This window comes from Lygodium microphyllum, chromosome 23, assembly GCF_053477565.2.
Source record: "Lygodium microphyllum isolate KBCC chromosome 23, Lygodium_microphyllum_v1.1.10, whole genome shotgun sequence".
Classification (NCBI taxonomy): Eukaryota; Viridiplantae; Streptophyta; class Polypodiopsida; order Schizaeales; family Lygodiaceae; genus Lygodium; species Lygodium microphyllum.
The window spans coordinates 106,400,353-106,417,826 of record NC_141157.1 but is presented as its reverse complement, the minus strand read 5'-3'; the positions used below and the strand labels follow the sequence as shown (position 1 = coordinate 106,417,826).

Genomic DNA, 17,474 nt, shown 5'->3' with positions numbered 1-17,474 from the left:
TACTCAACTTGATCTTAATATGATGCAATGACGGTGGATCGTAATTTTGTAGGAGTATGGATTTGAAATTAAGTTCAGACTTGGTAAAGAAAATGTAGTAGAAAATTTTGAGATTCAGCAATCACACTCACTAAACAGCCTCTTTGTATGGAGCTTCAGGGCCAAGGACATGCAGGCTAACCTATCCCATATGCACAGTAGTGCCTACTGCAGTTTCCTACTTTCCTATAAAGCATTGTACTTGCTTCCTTTTCTTAATGCAATGATAGTACTCTTTTCTTTTCAGTGAAGTGTCAATGTCATTGTCCACATACACAAGATTGTGTTTATGAGTCCAAGTCTCAATCTTGGAACCTAATTCACTTGTGTAACAAACAGTGTCTTTGTCTTCTCCATCATGAGTCCACACTTCTCCTTCCATCCACCATAACTCACTGCCATGTCCTAGATCCTGCATCTTTCACAGCAAATACCCTTAGTCGTAAAGCCTTCCTTAATGCTCTTATCGCTAAAGAACCATCTAGGGTAGAAACTCTGGCTACAATGGTATCAATGCCAATTAATCCTATCATCGAGTTGACTAAGGATGAAGCAAATAAGGACCCAAACTATCAACTATTGTTTTGGGAAGTTCAGAATAAGGAACACGATCCCAAATTCGAGACCAAGTATTAAGAATTCTCTACAAATGAAGATGAAGAACTTGTTTATTTTAGAATGAGACTATGCATTCCTTCAAGTTAGACTCTCAAGAGAAGGATACTTTGGGAAGCACATGACTCTCCTTTTTTAGGACACCAGGGGTATGCAAAAACTCTTAATGTTGTCAGGAAAAGCTATTACTGGCAAAGACTCAAGGGTGATGTACTTAAGTATGTCATTGAATGTCTAAATTGCCAAAGTGTAAAATCTGAACGTGTTAAGTTACCAGGAAAACTCCAGCCACTTGATATTCTCGAGATGAAATGGGAGTTTATTAGCATGGACTTTGTAGTTGGGTTACCTTTTGTGCAAGGAGGATATTGTTGAGATATTTGCAATCACACCTACTTCAGTCCCTTTGTAAGGAGCAGTGAGGGCTTAGGACCAGAATCCCATATGCACAGTAGGAGAAAGTGCCACCACTCAATTCCTATAAAGCATTGTACTTGCACTCTTTTTCTAAGGCAATGATAGTACTCTTTTCTTTCCAGTAAAGTGTCCATGTCACTGTGCACACACAAGATTGTGTTTATGAGTCCAAGTCTCAATATTGGAGCCTAATTCACTTGTGTGACAATTTATCTTTGTTAAGGTCAATGTCTTCATGAGTTTCTTCTTCCTCTTTCAACCTCCATAGCTTCGACATCTGCCATCCTCTAGATCCTACATATTTTAACATGATATCAGAGCTCAACTGAGCATGGTCCAAATCTCCTTTCACTCTCTCAGCTTCTCTTCATCTCAGTCCAGCTCAAGTTGAGTGTATGACCCCCATTCCTCACCTGAATCTCACAGTCACCTCATGGTAGCCATAGCCAGACAGGACCTTGCCTCTTTGGATCTTCCATATCTCTCTTCATAGGTTGTATCATTAGGAGCTCTCTTCTAGATGATTCTTCATCTGTTGAAGGCACTTCTCTGTACCACCTCAAAACTTGACATTGCCCTATCCACTAGTCAGCATCGTCATTTTTCTCAGGATCTGTCCTGTGGCCTCCATAGCCAGGCAGTACTTAGTCATCTTGGAGCCTATGGATCTCACACTACAAGCCACTATTCATCATGATGTATTCTAGGGAAATCTTCCTTAACTTCAGGCACATCTTTGTGGCACATCCCACTGCAATAATGGCCATCATATGCTTCAGCATTGCTGAAGATTCGTCACGCTGTCAAAATTTGCACCCGTGCTGATCGAATGCTTTGATCTATCCTTGCTTAGTGTGATTTTAGTTGCCATCATAGAGAATTGATAGCCCATGAAGTAAGCTTCATTCTCATATAAATTTTTTTCAAAATAATCAAGTATAGCTCCTACAATGTCAGAAAAACCAAGCTGCCCCCTGAAACCCTAATTGTGACTCTATAGCCATTTTCACTTGAAGCTCAAAAATCTCATCATTTTCTCTTTCTTGCCACCTGGAACAATCCACTGCCACTCGAATCTAGTGTCCCAGCATCAAATCAAGGAGGAGAAGAACCTGGATTCATTGACAGAAGATCAACGACCCCAAACTAAGAAGATTTGAGTTCGACATAAACTTGGACATAGTCTTTACATAGTGTGTTTTCACATTGTCATTACTTGTGTCTCTTGACACACTATAATTTGCTCTTCCACTGATAAATCTGAGAATTTTGGAGTTATTTGCTGCTGCTCCAGCCATCTAACATGGTCAAAGACTCTCCAACTGCTCGCTTCAAAGGAGTTGGGTTTCATACCTAGCAGACCCCCATCAAACTCATCCTGATGAAGAAGGGCCTCTAAGCCATTACTATTGGAAAAGAAAAGAAGGCTTGTGATGCAAACCTTGCAGTCACTTGGCAAAATAATGATAATAAGGCTCATGCTATTACCAAACTAGAGCTAGATGACAGCTATATCTACCATTTGGATAATTGTGACACTTCACAGGATACATGGAAGAGACTTGAGACTTTGTTTGGTGCATAGTCTAAATCATCAAAGTATGGTCTCTTGATTGAGTTTTTCAAGCTTGAAATGAAGTCCAGCACATCACTTTTTGCCACACATCTAAACTACATGGAAGGACTTCTAACCCAACTTGTAGGAATCAACATTAAAATGGAAGAATATGTTTGCATTGGTGTTCTACTTAAAAGTTTGCTTCCTGAATATAATAACGTATCAACAACTCTAATCAACATGCCAAACCCTGAACTTGTTGATATCTAGGCATCACTATTAGAGGAGGAAAAGAAGCTAAAAACTAAGGAAGAACCAAGCACCTCTAGAGATGAATATGCATTATATGTTGGCAACAGGTACAAAGGCAAGAGGGATCAGCTCTTCTATGACTTCTACAAAAGGACCGGACATACCGAGAAGTTTTGCCATACCAGAAAAAGGTCCCAAAAGGCCTATCTAGTTGCAGTCAAAGAAGAAGAAGAAGACCACTAGGAGAAGGACAAACCTCATTAGTCCTTCTATTCAAATAGAATTTTTTAGCTTTGTATTTCCTAGCCCTAATGCTTCAGACATAAACTTATAAACTCCTCAAGTAGCCTTGTACTACAGCCTCTGTACACTTTGTGAGGCCCTTGCTATAGCCTCTAGATGACCATCATGTTTGTGGTACCCACACTTAGCCTTTTTTGCGACAGTCTCTGGTGTTTTGCCATGTTTATGGTGTGCCCACACTTTGCAGGTGTTGCTCTCACTAAAGCCTCTACACACTTTGTACTTCTGGTTGTGATTGAGGAGGGGTGTTGAGATATTTGCCATCACACCTACTTCAATCCCTTTGTAAGGAGCAGTGAGGGCTCAGGACCAATGATATTACTCTTTTCTTTCCAGTAAAGTGTCCATGTCACTGTCCACACACAAGATTGTGTTTATGAGTCCAAGTCTCAATCTTGGAACCTAATTCACTTGTGTGATAATTTGTCTTTGTCAAGGTCAATGTCTTTATGAGTTTCTTCTTTCTCTTTTAACCTCCATAGCTTCGGCATCTGCCATGCTCTAGATCCCGCATATTTTAACAGATATGACTCAATAATGGTAATAGTAGACATACTAATAAAGGTTGCTCATCTTCTTCCAACAAAAACCAATTACAAAGCTTCAGATATTGCAAGAATTTTTATAAAAGAGATTTTTAGGTTACATGGGTTACTTAAAAGGATCATCAATGATCATGATTCTCTTTTCATATCACATTCTTGGAAGAGTTTATTTGAAGCCATTGGAACCCAACTTTGTTTCAACATTGCTTATCATCCACCAGAAACTAATGGGTAGACAAAACGAGTTAACCAAGTGATTGAGGATATTTTGTGTGTATATTGCAACAAGGAACCTAAAAGGTGGATTCAGTATCTACCCTTAGTGGAATTTGCTTATAATGCCTCCTATCATTGAAGTATTTAGATGACACCATTTTGGGCACTATATGGCCAAGATTTTCGTATGCCACTTATTTTTTCAATCTTATTCTGAGAGTAGAAGCTTTGAGAAAAATGTTAGAAGAAATGGATGATCAAATCAAGATTATTAGATAAGATATTCAAGTTGCTAAGGATAGACAAAAGGCATATGCTGATCTAAAGAGACAAGAATGAATCTTCAAAGAAGGAGACATGGTCTTTGTCCGTGTCCATCCAAATAAGAGTTCTTTGTCTTTAAGAGGATTTAAGAAGCTAAGTCCAAGATATTGTGGACCCTATAAGGTTCTCAAGTGCTTAGGACCAAGCATTTACAAGATACAACTCCATGAGAATATAAAAATCCACAATGTATTTTATGTTAGCTTATTGAAAGCATACATAGCTAACCCTAACCATATCCTTGATGATCAACAAGTTGTAATACCTAATCAAGGAGTCCTTTAGCTACAACCTGACAGAGTAATTGATGTAAGGGAGAGAAAATCGAGGAGTTGAACCCTTAGAAGAATATCTCAACCAGTGGAAAGACTACCCTGAAGAGGATGCCATTTGGATTGACCATGAGTCACTATGTAACCAATATCCCCAGTTTCATTCGAGATGAGGACATCTCGATTCCTCTAAGGGGGAGAGGATGCGATATCCCGACTTTGATTTAAAATCTCGACTTCTTGCAAAATGGACTTGAAAAACTCTAAAATCATTAGATAGAGAAGATCATGAGCAAAAAAAACTCGAGGATCGTAACTCAATATTTTTTTCAGATTGATAGGGACTATATCCACATGTCATGGAAGTTATCACCGTGAACGAGAGTTATGAGCCATCTTAGTCATTAGTGTTAGTGTTAATACTATGTATGGTCTAAAAATACTAGATTTTTGGACAAAACTAGCATGTCTTTGATATTTTGGATATGATTAATTGTAAATATCCTAAAAAGCTATGGAAACTTCTAGAACAGGGTGTCATGTAAGAAAAGAAAATGGCTTTTAAAGCCAGTTTTGGAGATTTAATGCAAAAAAGAAGGATTGGAAAAATCGTGTGCGTCGCGATCGCACTTTACATGTAGTAAAAAACGTAACATTGAACGGGGAGAAGGAGTGATCTAGAAGATTTTTGAGCAGGTGTCAGTAGTTTTACCCCCTTTTCGAGCCAATGGGACCATCAGATTTGCAATTTGAGAATCATATTGCATCTTGGAAGCTTCAGATTGCTAATCTTGCCAAGATCCCCTTCATAAAGAGTTCCTCTTCTTAGCCACCATAGCCCTTCTTCTGTAGTTTAGCTATAAATAAGAGGCATGGGTAGCAGTTGAGGGAGGTTCGAGCAAGAGGGAAGAGGCCCTTCTCAGGAGTATAGAGCAAGAGGGAGGAAAAGAGAGGGAGGTAGAAGAATACCCCCCCTCCTCGAGAGGCTGTGAGAGGGATCTAGAGAGGGGAGAATTAGAAAGAGAGAGAGAGAAGGAAGAAGATCCCGAGAGGCTGTGAGAGAGGGAATTAGAGAGGGGGTTATAGAGGAAATTTATTAACTCAACCTCTCCCTGTCTCAACCTGCCACTATTTTTAGTAAGATAGATCTCAAATTTGGATATCATCAAATACGATTGGATACACCTGATATTTTCAAAACTGGATTTAGAACTCAATTTGGTCATTATGAGTTTCTTGCTATGCCTTTCAGTTTGACCAATACACCAGCTACATTTAGCTGCCGTATGATGAATTGTATATTTTTGAAGTATCAGAATTGTGTGATTGTTTTCTTTGATAATATATTGGTTTTCAGTAAGAATGAGAATGAGCATTGTGAACATCTATCTTTGGTTTTCAAATTATTGAAAGAGAATCAATTATATGTTAACCCTGACAATAGTGAAATTTTCCAAACTCAAATTAAATACTTAGGTCACATTGTTTCTTCTAATGGTATTCGTGTTGATCCTAAAAATATAGAGGAAATTTTGAGTTGACCAATCCCTAAAAATTGCATGAGTTATGTTCTTTCTTAGGTATTGCAAACTTTTATAGAAAATTTGTAAGAAAATTTTCATTACTTGCATTGCCTTTGACGAAATTGATAAAGAAACGTGTTGTGTATCATTGATTTGACAACCAACAAAAGACTTTTGATTTATTGAAACATGCTTTAACACATGCACCTGTTTTGCAATTATCTGATTTTAATAGACCATTCTTTCTAGTAGTCATTGATGTTAGCGGATCTGGAATAGGAGATGTCCTTATGCAAGATTCACATCCCATAGACTATTCTAGTTGCAAACTTAAACCCTCTGAAGTGAAGTATTTCACCTATCATAAAGAATTGTTAGCTATAGTTCAAGCCTTACGTCAATGGAAACATTATCTAATGGGATCCAAATTTATGATCAAAACTGACCAACAAAGTACCAAACATCTCCTTAGTCAGCCACAAATTTATGACTGTCATATTAAATGGGTTGCTTTCATTCAAAGTTTTCATCCACTTATCCAATATCAACTCGGAAGAGAGAATGTTGTTGCCAATGCATTGAGTAGAAGACCAAGTATCCATAATATTTCCGTTCTATCTTTTGATTCCCTTATTCCTACGAAGGATACCTGTGAACCGTGACCCCAGTTTTCAAGCTGATTGGAACAAATTGGTTGCTAATAACTGGATTCCAATTGATTCTTTGTCTTATTCTAATGGATTTATGTTTTATGAGAAAATATTGTGTGTCACTATTCAATTTAGATAATTTGTGTTGCACAGAATTCATTTTCCTCCATATCAAGGCCATAGAGGTATTATTTTCACTTTAAGAACATTGATTGAAGATTTTTATTGATCACAAATGGAATCTGATGTTTCTAACTTTGTTTCTAAGTGTTCAATTTACCAAAGAGTCAAGCGACACCATGGTAAATATTGGTTTATTAATGCCGTTGCCAATTCCTGAACGTCCATGGAAACATATTTCAATGGATTTTATAATTGGTTTTCCTAATACACAAGCTAATCATGATATGATTTGGACTATAATAGATCGATTTAGCAAACAAGCATATTTTCTACCATGCAAGAAAACATTAACTGCATCTCAAGCTGCAGAATTGTTTTTGAAGATTGTTTTCACTAACCATGGTTTGCCAAAAGTTATTATTTCTGATCGCGATTCTAGATTCTGTAACAAATTTTGGACTACTTTGTTTGCTAATTTGGGTACTAAGATTAATTTCTCATGTGCATTCCATCCTGAAACCAATGGGCAAATAGAAGATACTAACAATCACTACAAGATATAGACCTTATAGCGACGAAAATACAAACAACAAAATTTGCCCCCGTCGTCGCAAAAAGCGTCGTTATTGACGACGCCATAGAATCGTCGCTATATGCGTCGCTATATACGTCGCAAATGCGACGCATATAGCGACGCATATAGCGATGGTTACAGAGAATTTGCGACGCTGATAGCGATGACAATAGCGACGCGTGCAGTAAATTTGCGACGCAAATAGCGACAGTAACAGAGAAATTTTTTTTTTTGTGGCAGGGCAGCAAGCTGCCCTGCCACATATAGCACTGTGTGCTGTATGAGAGCCATACAAAATAGTTTCTGCACTGCTGCATACAAAGCGTTTGCAAACAAAAAGAATGTATACTGAAATCATAAAACTGATAGATGAAATAAATACATAATATCGCATAAAATGCGATTGGTACAATCATAAAACAATATCACTAATACATAGAAAATGTCTACATAGATCGGGCGACTAAAAACTAAAGGTATGTGAGCTCTAAGGATCCAAGGGCGAGCTACAAATCGTCGTCCCCCGAAAGCTCTTCCTGCTGTAAAGGAGCATCAAATGGATTCTGCAGAAAAAGAAACAACATATCAATCCACCATACAATAATGCATTCAAATATCTCATGGTAACTACGGACAAGAAAGATGAGTGACTTACTGGGCCGCCGCGTCTATACAATCGGTCGATCAATGATCTGAGACCGTGCCTCTCTGCATATCGAGTCTCAAGGCCTTGCGGATCGCAATTTGTAATGGAGTGCTGCAAAGAAAACAAAATGCTAACTGTTAGAAACATGATTGTCAGTACAAAGAATATCTCAAAAAAACAAATAAGCAAAACAAAAGAGAAACTTACAAAGTCCTCCAAATATGTCCTGTGGCCGCCACTCCCAAGATGATGTACCGATCTGGCCTCGATTCGTGCCCTCGCCGCCTCCCGCTGCTGACTCCAACGTCCTGGGGAATTTGTAGCCTCCTCCCTCAGTCGGCGCCAGTCGTCTGCATCTAACCACTCGGGCTTTGGAGCCCCACTCTTGATTGCCTTGCGTGCGTCGGATCGTCTATGTGACATGTATGCACGTATGCAATCCATCATCCAGCCCATAGAGAATCTATCCACTGCGGCTGGCACCGGGAACTCCTCGTGCAAGGATGCTACTATGTACTCCTTGCTCCCCTCCGGTATGTTCCTCCAATGATCCAGGACGTTGTGCCGAAAAACTTGTTGGCACAACTCCCTCATGCAAGCCATCACCCTCCTCCCCTCATCATTCATGATGATGGCTCCTGACCTGCCATCCACTAGGTATCCATAATCCCTAGGAGTGTGCCTTGTATGGGCCCTTTCCCATCTCCGTCCACGCTCCTGGGCATATCCAGGAGACCCTTGAACATCCGGTGTACCGACGGGGGTACCCTCTCCCGGAGTGCCACTCAAAGGGATGCCACCAGAGGGGGTGCCACCAAAAGGAGTGCCACCAAAAGGCGTGACATCTGCCGACGGCTGTGCAAAAGCTGGAGCAACTGGAGTGGACGTCCCCATAGGTGTGACAAATCCTGGAGGTGACCGAGCTCTAGCTGAACGACGAGACGGAGACACCGCGTCCGTGTCTCCACAGCAGCACCCCCCTGATCCTCCTGCAGTCACAGTCCCTCCCTCTGGCCCAAGTCGCGAGCGTCGAGATCGTCTGCTCGAAGCTAAAGCATCTGATCGCGCTGAAGCTGATCTAGCAGAGCGCCCTGACGAAGAACGAGACAGCTCCTGATCTGCCATCTCTCTGAATCTCGCGAGCTGATCTGGAGACATACGTGCCATCATCTCCTGAAACTCCTCATCGCTCATCCCTCGACTCATCCTGAAAATGTCGATACCTGCACAGATAAAAAATAATGTTAGAATAATCAATTTAAACTATACAAAGCACATTAATATAAATCATTTTTGAAAAATCCCTCTTAAAATGCATATCTTATCTACCTTTATGGAAGATCTAAACAACGAATTGAGTAATACAATTCTCCAAGAATGAAGTATTCTATGGTCCCATGTTAATCTCCTGACACAACTCTGCATACACTGGAAGGTCGATAGACATGTCACCACAAAAGAACGAGTCTGCCTCGTTCTCAAAAAATTCTACGACTTCTGTATTTCCATCATTGTTAGCCGATGCGGGCTCCAAGCTTGCGGTGGCCTCCACCCCTTGTAATTTTGATCCCTCTATTTGCATATTTTCTTCATCTATGCCTGGAACATCGCTTTGATCGTATACTCTCGCACCTCGAGGAGTTGAAGGTATAACATACCACCATCGAGGTTGTCGGGGATTTGGATAGAAGATTACATGTTCACAAACACTTACAAACCGTCTTCAAACCATTGTGACATAAACCATGTCGTATTACAATTAGCAAGCAAATGACTAGTTGTACCTGTTCACAATGGGCCGGCAATACAAAGGTGTCGCGCAAATCCATCCATTTTTTTTCGGAATCTATTTCGAGAAATCCAGATGGACCTTGTCGAACTGTTGCGCCAGCTCCTCCAAGTACCACTTTGAACCACTGCACATCGAATATTATCATGGAGAAGCTACGGTAATCCACCGTAATAATACTTTGCAAATTCCCAAAATACTCCATCTCATCCACAACCCTGTTCAGATCCGTTGCTCGTCGCCGGCTCTCTTGCTCAAACCTTGCCATGACACCACAGTCCATTGTGGAGCGCATTTTGTCAATACGCTCCACCCGAAAATGCCGTCCGCGCGACCACGCTGCACTATATATTTTGTACTGCACATTGAAACACTCAAATTAGATGTAGCAAGCAAATTTAGATACGACACATTCTAAACCCCTCATTACCTTTGGACTACATCCCCTCGAGAACTCCCACTCCTCCATTCAGACCTCTGTCCCTTCGCTGGATGCTGCGGTCAAGGCTCCATGCAACCATCGTGTTGACATAAACCGCGGCATCTCCTCCATGCCTTCGGGATATCGAATCGGTCGGTGACGCGTACTGCGTCGGAATTCAGCTCGCGCTTCCTCTCGATCTTGCCTTGCAATCTGGTACTTGGCGAGCCACGTCTCCATGGAGGCATGGTGCAACATACAAAAGCGATTCACCTTCTCTTCCATTGAGGCATCCATTCTTTTTTCTACCCCATTTCCAACCACCACATCTCCAGTCAGCCTGTCATCGTCCTTCAGCGTCCATAGCATTTCATTGTCTGGTTCCACCATTGGTAGCCATTGTGAGATATGCACTAACGCCTCTGACACCAACCAACCTTCCGCCATGCTACCTTCCGGACGAGCTCGTTGTCGCACAAAGCCTTTCAGGGTTTTCATGAAGCGCTCCAGGAAGAACATTCATCGCGTATGGATAGGTCCAGCAATCTCCACTTCATCCACAAGATGCACAAGAAGGTGAACTTGTATTGTGAGCATGCTAGTGGGCAGGTATTTCTCAAAGAGACAGACCGTCTCAACTGCTCTCCGCCTTGCGGATTCAATAGAGGACGTCTTAATCTCTTTCTGTGAGATCCATTGCACCAAAGTCGACAGCTTGTAAATGGCCCCGCGAATTTCTAGAGTTAGGCATCCTGCGATCGCGATCGGTAGGACAAACTGCCACAAATGAGAAAGCATTAAGAATAATGGTCACTTTTCAAATTTGAAAATGTCCACGCTAATTAAAATCCATTCTGTTCACAAATCTGACATATCGTATGCCAATCATGGGATTTTAGCCCAGACATTTGGTCATCTTTAGAAAATGCGGACCTGAGAGAACGCATCATATCCGTCGGAGTGCGGATAGACTTGATTACTTGCTTCGCAATGTGCTCTTCTTTGGTAGACAAAACCCAGGGAGCGCGAGGAAGCTGCACTCCCCCTTCAGCACTCGACTGTGGCCAAAGCGCCTCCATCTTACCTACCTCCTTTAAATCCATTCGTGACCCTATAGTGTCTCTCTTTCCTGTGATGTGGTCCCATAGCAAGCTGCCCACATTTTTGCAAATATGCATGGGATCCAACAAGTGGTTGACCTGTAAGTGGGTCCAATATGGCAACTCGTAGAAAACTGAGAACCGTCGCATTCCATTTGGATGTGATTCCGGGTTTACCATTTTCAGCTCGTACCAGCTTGCAGCGTTCATACGTGCTGGAGGTCGTCCAAGAAAACCTTCCCTGAGTTCATGATCCTCCGGCAAGAAAGCGGCGTGTCCTTGATATACCATCTTCTTCATGGTTCGTGACCTTCGGGAGTCTAACTGTGGCCCACACAATGGACATGCATGATAACCTGAGGTAACGAGACCTGCAAGGCGATCCACGACCTAGTGAATACTTGATTGAATGAAATAAAATATAGATATTACCGACGAGAACAAAGGTCTGCTCACCTGAGCACTCTCCCAATCCCGGAAAGTCATGCATCGTCCACATGAGAATGGCTCGAATGTTGGCTGACCGCCGACCATCGCACCTGCTCATATCTTGCACCGTGACCCCCTCCTCCCACAAAATCTTAAGCTCATCGACTAATGGACGAAGATACACGTCCATATTTTTTACTTTGTAGCGCCCCGGGACGAGCAAGCTAAGGATGAGATGTCCTTTCTTCGTAGAAAGCCATGGAGGAATGTTGTAGTTGACAAGCACTATAGGCCACACACTGTAAGAAGTCGAGCGCAGACCGAATGGGTTCACACCATCCATGGCGAGACCGAGCCGAAGATTCCTTGGCTCTCACGCAAAGCCTGGGAAGGTAGAGTCAATGTGGCTCCATGCGCGCGAATCTGCTGATATTCGTTGCACTCCATCCGTGGACCTATTCTGCACATGCCACGTTGTCAAGCTTGCCATGGCAGACGTGCGAAACATGTGGTTTATGCGGGGGATGAGCGGAAAGTGTCTGAGGACTTTTTGAGGGATGGTCTGCCCTTGCAAGTCCTGTCGATACCTGTGAGCACGACACTTTGGACATGTCTCCATAGTCTCGTATTCATCTCGAAACAATATGCAGTCGTTGATACATGCATGGATGTTATTGTAGTCCATGCCAAGCTTCCGTAAAACATGTCGTGCATCATCATGAGACTCAGGCATGGTGTTTGCAGGTGGCAATATATGATATTTCAATAACCTGAAAAAATCATAAAACACCTTGAAAAATCCATCCATGTTTGCAATAATACTATTTAAAAAAAAAACAATGGAGTCTGTGTGCAAGGTACCTGAATAACTCAGTCACACTCGTATCGCTCCAACCGTATTTTGCTTGCACACTTAAGAGTGCAAGCAATGTCTTCAACCGAGATACTCGGCACCCATCATATAATGGTATAGATGCTTCCTCTCTAAGCGGGTCAGATGTCTCAACATCCATGGGAATCAATGCATCGATCATTGCCTCCATCTCAGGCTCCAAGATTGTAGGCAAGTCGGGAAGGTTGTCTGTCTCCTCTGGCATTGACGGTATAGATGGGCCTTGCGAGTGGTCGATTGGCTCCTGCAATCCATCCATCGCACGTCCACGAACTCTTCTAATTGGCCGCAAAGGGTGGACTCCCCCTTGGGTCGAGACATCACCCCCCTGGATACAAAATTTGCCAACAAGACCCAATCTTATTGTGTATGGTTTTCAATTAGCTTGAGAGTACAATGCATGAAAAATGCTAACTTCAAATTACCGTTTGCTGAAAATCTGCAATCGCCTGATCAATGATCTCAGATTGAAACTCGCCAAATCGTCGTACGTGTTCTATAGACAATCGGCGTTTTCGTCTAATTGCCAACTTGCATTGAGAGCAAGGACATGGGACACGCTGATTAAGATACGACTCGCGGTCTTGAACAATAGGACCTTCTTCGTTTGCCATCTTATCTACATTACAGCAAACGAGGCTTAAATGGATAGCTTTATGGAGATGTACGTCAAGTTGCAAGTTGACCATAAACCTTGCATTGTATATAGTAGTCGAGAGATTTTCCGATGTTATATCTCGGCCTTGTATCATGCTCAACGATTTGTTTGTCCCGGTAGATAATTTTTTGTTATATCTCGGCTTTGAGTATAAGTAATCCATTTTAAAATTAATGCGCGCCATCTATGAAATTTTATAACTATAGTAATAAAATTTATTTCAATCAATTCTACTCATAGTCATAAGACCTGAGAGAAATTATCCTATACTCAATTTAAGGGTTTCTTCTTCTATAACAATAATTTTGGGTTCATTTTGATGAAGTACGTGGCCGTATGCAAAGCACATTGCATACCATTATCAATACGTATATTATCTTAAATTTCCTTCCCTTCCCTCTCCCTCTCTTTCTCTCCCTCTCCCTCCCTTCCTCTCTTTCTCTCACCCTCTCCCTCTCCCTCTCGTTCTCTTTCTCTCCCTCTCTCATTTCCTCCCTCCCCCTCCCTCTCCCTCTCCCTCCCTCTTTCTCCCTCTCCCTCTCCCTCGCTCCCTCTCCCTCCCCCTCCCTCTTTCTCTCCCTCTCTCATTTCCTTCCCCTCCCCCTCCCTCTCCCTCTCCCTCTCCCTCTCCCTCTCCCTCTCCCTCTCCCTCTCTTTCTCTTTCTCTTTTTCTCCCTCTCCCTCTCTATCTCTCTTTCTCTCTCATTTCCTAAACAAGCAAAAAATAAAGTGATTTAAACATCCTCCAAGCAAAAGGGAGAGGGAGAGATACAATGCACTCTCCCTCTCTTTCTCTTTCTATCCCTCTCTCATTTCCTTCCCCTTCCTCTCCCTCTCACTCTCTTTCTCTCTCATTTCCTCTCCTAAACAAGCAAAAAATAAAGTGATTCAAACATTAAACAAGCAAAAGGGAGAGGGAGGGAGAGAGGGAATGCACTCTCCCTCCTTCTCCCTCTCTTTCTCTTTCTCTCCCTCTCCTATTTCCTCCCCCTCCCTCTCCCTCTCCCTCTATTTCTCTTTCTCTTTCTTTCTCTTTCTCTTTCTTTCCCTCTCCCTCTCCCTCTCCCTCTCTTTCTCTCTTACTCTCTCGTTTCCTCTCCTAAACAAGCAAAAAAGAAAGTAATTTAAACATTAAACAAGCAAAAGGGAGAGAGAGAGAGAGAATGCACTCTCCCTCTCTTTCTCTCCCTCTCCCTCTCCCTCTCCCTCTCCCTCTCTTTCTCTCCCTCTCTCTCCCTCTCCCTCTCCTTCTCTTTCATTTCCTCTCCTAAACAAACAAAAGAGAGAGAGGGAGACTCACCAATGAGATATGGTGAGCGTGGGCGGCTTCTCTTTGCAACGAGGGCTCCTCCTCTCCTTCGCGAACGACGGTGGCGGCGGCGGCAGCAGCAAGTCTCTTCCTCCTCTTCTCTCACAAAGCCTTGGCTCTCTCCCTCGCTCTCGCTCTCAAAAGGCGAAGAAAAGAAAATGAAAACGGCGCTCTAGTTTCGGCCGCGCTTTTTTCCCCTGCGGCGTCGCTATTGGCGTCGCTATATGCGTCGCTATTTGCGTCACATTTGACGCAAATAGCGACGCATATAGCGATGCCAATTGGTACGCCAATAGCGACGCCTATAGCGACGCCGATATCCACCGTTGCTAATCGGCGTCGCTATTGCCCCATTCCCTTGTAGTGAATACAATTCTAGATCTTTTGCGTGCATACACAATTTCAAAACCACAAACATGGGATACACACTTGCATCTACTTCAATTTTCATACAATAATACACCACACACAGCTACACATAAAGCACCTTTTGAAATCATTTATGGATATAGATTGCCTACACTTGTTACATCATTGTTAAACAAAGTTAAAGCTATTGATGATATTGCCAATACGCATGCTACTATTTTTTCTCAAGTTAAAGATATGATTGCAAAAGCCCAACAATCATACACTAAACAAGCTAATAAGAAAAGAAAAGCCATGATTTTCAATGTTCATGATTATGTTTGGTTACGCATTGAAAAGAGAAGATTGCAAAGTGTTGCAAAACACCCTATTGTTAAATTAGCACCTAGATTTTATGGACCTTTCAAAATAACTCACAAGATCAATGACAATGCATTTAAATTAGAACTACCTCAACACTGGAAGATACATAATGCTTTTCATATAAGTTTGTTACGACCTTAAAAGGGCCAATTACCTGTCCACCCTATCTATGAAACTAAAATCCTTGAACTTGAAACTATTTTAGATACAAACTTTATGACCACTAGAACTAGTCGTAGATATTCTAGATATTTGGTTAAGTTTAAAAGTCATCCTGTTGAAGAAGCCCAATGGATGCATGCCCACGACCTAAGTGCTTACCCCTCACCGCTCGCTCCACATTGAGCTAATAGCAATTGACGACATTTGCTATCCCACCCCGAGGGTATGATGCCAGGAGGCATATTCCACTGTGGATTCTGTGAGGTTTTTTGGTGGATTTTGTAAAACTATATTTATTTGTTGGGCCTTGTACATAAGGTGGATTCCTTGTGTGAGAAGTTGATGAGGACGCCTGTCCTTTTCGGACGTCAGATTAATTTAACGTGCACGTGGGTGATTCCATAAAATACATATTAAATTAATAAAAATTTATGAGTTTAAAGTACACTCTTACTAAATTAAGGTTAGGATAGAGTTCCAACCTATTTAATTATTTTGTAGTTGAAGACTGCTAAGTATTCACTTTTGTGGGTTTTATCTTATTATTTTCTAACAATTGTGAATGCTTCATTTGATATGTAGAGTAGACAGTGGTGGCGTTGGGAAGCAATGGGCGATGGCGTGTATTTAGATTACTTGGAAGAATTATTATTTTTGATGGGTGTGCGTCTTATCACTAAAGGCGTGGCGTCAATATTTATTAAGACACACTTATTTATTAAAGCCCTTGACAAACATTTATTATTTTTGTATGCGCATGGGCGGTCGGTTTAAATATTCCATTATTTGACATTGTATTTGGTACAACCCAATTTTTGGACGCCCAAACGCTTTACTCTTTATTTGGGCAAATGCAAACACAGAAGCCAAAAGCATGCTAATTGTAAATTGTGCTATTTTTGAGCTTGAAGATTAATAAATTTATAAATACATGCTTTATGAAGCACTCACACAAGGCATGGGGGGAGATTGCACCCGATTAGTCTTCTTGTCTCTTGTCGTGCAAAATCTCTTTTTGTCTTTATGCAGCTTTTTTAGAGTTCTTTGTTCTTGGGGACCTTCCGACGTTCACTAGGCGCGCATACATCATCTGATTTGCACACCAAGTACTAGAATTCAAGATGCTAAAGATGTAGTAGTAGAATTTGACAGAAATAATGTGTCTACTTTGATTGAAAAGATGGCTTTAAGGAAGAATTTAATGCTCGCTTTTGTATGGGCTGAAAGCATGCCCTTTTAGTAGAGAGACTTGAGTGTCACAACTTTCCAAACTTCAAATCCAAAGATGGGTTAGGTAGACTTAAGTAGAATACAAGCAAGGGATTGAACTCCATTCTAGTCTCATCATATTTTCAACTTCTTGGTTCTCGATAGTGTTATTGTAATCACTATCATTAGTGACCGTTGAGACCCTACGGAGGACTGCTTATCAAGGAAAACGTTTCAAGGAGTGGCAATGGCTACCTTTCACATAGTTGTGCACACTATCACACAAGGATGTAGTGAGCTTACCATTGAATCTGATCATTGTAGTCCTCTTCTGCAAATCCTTTGATGGTTCCCTGATTCAAGGTGCTAGCTTAAGCAAGCTCCATCTCCATGCTCAAAGCTCCAACCTCCATAGCCATGAGGCCAAGAAAAGAGAAGAGAAGAAGGAGAAGATGAAAAGAGGAGAAGAAGAGCTTCTCCATAGTCCCTCACTCTCACACACTCCCTCTCTCCCTCTCTCATGCACAAGTAGAAAGCAAGAACAAGAACAAGAAGAGAGTTAGTTTGCACACACACTAAGAATGAGCAATCCATTGACTTTTTGGCTTTTATACATGCCCTTCTCCTCTTGGGCACCCAACTCATTTCCATGACTTTTCGACTAGCCTTGGTCCTCTTTTCCACTCTTTTCCTATTCTTTCCTATTCTCATTGCTC

General features: G+C 41.7%; 1 protein-coding gene across 1 annotated transcript; it reads right to left on the bottom strand.

The window, feature by feature from the left end:
• Positions 1-1,427: 1,427 nt before the first annotated feature.
• On the bottom strand, positions 1,428-14,711 carry LOC148016588 (uncharacterized). Its single transcript, XM_087663905.1, has 3 exons — positions 14,647-14,711; positions 8,934-9,280; positions 1,428-1,484 (listed from the first exon to the last, which is right to left on the bottom strand). Exons 2-3 carry the CDS (start codon positions 9,261-9,263, stop codon positions 1,428-1,430), a joined length of 387 nt encoding a protein of 128 aa, XP_087520031.1. The 5' UTR covers positions 9,264-9,280; positions 14,647-14,711.
• Positions 14,712-17,474: the final 2,763 nt, after the last annotated feature.

Excerpts from the sequence above, each read along its gene's own strand:
- LOC148016588 (XM_087663905.1), bottom strand. The coding sequence starts at position 9,263 with ATGAGTCGAGGGATGAGCGATGAGGAGTTTCAGGAGATGATGGCACGT. Across the intron at positions 1,485-8,933 it reads CTATGGGGACGTCCACTCCA|GTGAGGAATGGGGGTCATAC; the intron begins GTTGCTCCAGCT and ends TGTGAGATTCAG.